This window comes from Temnothorax curvispinosus, unplaced genomic scaffold, assembly GCF_003070985.1.
Source record: "Temnothorax curvispinosus isolate PA1 unplaced genomic scaffold, ASM307098v1 QBEX01013014.1, whole genome shotgun sequence".
In the NCBI taxonomy this organism is placed as follows: domain Eukaryota; kingdom Metazoa; phylum Arthropoda; class Insecta; order Hymenoptera; family Formicidae; genus Temnothorax; species Temnothorax curvispinosus.
The window spans coordinates 1-1505 of record NW_020222794.1 but is presented as its reverse complement, the minus strand read 5'-3'; the positions used below and the strand labels follow the sequence as shown (position 1 = coordinate 1505).

The window sequence follows — 1505 nt, the reverse complement described above, 5'->3', positions numbered from 1 at the left end:
AATGCTCAGCCCTACTGTAACTATCATTATTTGTACGGCGAAGAAAACGCAAAAGGTCTTTTCAAGAAGCTGCGCGAATCTGCGGCAAGCAAATTTTGCGACACGTATCGATAATTTCTTGGTTTTTTTTCTTTATACGTACATGTTTTAGTGCAATAATATTGCACTCACTGTAAAGCTCGCCAATGCGCATACACGGAGACTGCGAATTTCTGATCGTATACATCATTATTTATTGTGTCGTTGCGATCAATACGTGATAGAATTCCGAATCTAAATCTGCGAACATTCAAGCAATTTCGTTCCACATAATTAGTCGTAATTCAGAGGATGCGAGAGAAAAAAGATTTCATCTTACCCAGCCACCGCGAAGACGCTGCAGATGTGCTGGATGCAAATCAGAAGCATGCAATCGTGCGCAACCATCGCTGTCATACTTATCTCCATGGCTACAAGAGCGTGGAAGAAAATATAGAAAAAGTATTTTTCGCCGTCCACGAAATAATAAGACTCGTAAGGCATAAATATGGGCCGGGATTCGTTGAGAGGTAAAATGGCATTTAGTACGTGCGGTATGAGACTAATTGATAAAAATGCACCGACAGATATGTAATAAAATACTGCAACAAAAGAAATAATCGTCCGTGATTCGTTAAAACAAAAATAATATTAAGCGACTAACCCTTACAGCAATATGCCAAAGAAAGTAATCTTGCATTCGCGGCATACGTTTTCATAATATCTTGCTCATCAGCGCCTTCCAATTTCTTCCAGTCGCTATCCAGACGATCAATGAGATCTTTGATCTATTGTAGAAACACCCTCGATAAATGCGAAATCTTATCGGACAACCCACCGACGATCGTAAAAAACCGCGATCGCGAAGGGCGATAAAAATTCGAATAATCATCTATTGACTAATTATGTATCATATAAATCTCAGTATTGGCCTACTTTGCTACTGTTAAACTGGCACGCGTACAGCTTTACCAGAAACATAAGCTGCAACATAATCGATGGTACGGTCAGCATACTACATCGCAAGTTTCCGTCGCACTGAATAATTTTGAAAATCTAGAAATATATTAGATATTAAATTCCGTCTTGGACAATCTATATTTTTGACAAGTTTCATAGAATTCTAATTACTTTGTATACGCGTGCATTTTGGTATATATTTAATATTATTTTTTAACAAGTCAAGAATATAATTCTATCCTGAATTTTGTCGAATTATATATCGTCCAAAACGATGTATAATTCTTAACAGATGTGGACATCATTGCCTTGCCGATCGTATTTTAAACAACTTTTTTATGCATTTCAATGACTATTAGATTTACAATTATTTATTTATATTATATTTATAAAGAACTAGCATAGCGTGGTAGAAATGTTACGAGAAACTTCTCTGGAACCATTGGAACGATCAGCGAAACAGCGGTCGCAGTCACAAAGCTCACTCGGAACAACCTCGTTCTTCTTTCTTGATAAGGCCACTGGCC

General features: G+C 37.2%; 1 protein-coding gene across 1 annotated transcript; it reads right to left on the bottom strand.

Moving 5' to 3' along the window:
• Positions 1-10: 10 nt before the first annotated feature.
• Positions 11-1491, bottom strand: LOC112463078 (the record flags this gene model as incomplete). Its single annotated transcript, XM_025029254.1, has 6 exons — positions 1401-1491; positions 955-1074; positions 683-806; positions 359-449; positions 172-279; positions 11-79 (listed from the first exon to the last, which is right to left on the bottom strand). Coding segments are annotated over exons 1-6 (533 nt in total), but the record flags the coding sequence as incomplete, so codon positions are not given.
• Positions 1492-1505: the final 14 nt, after the last annotated feature.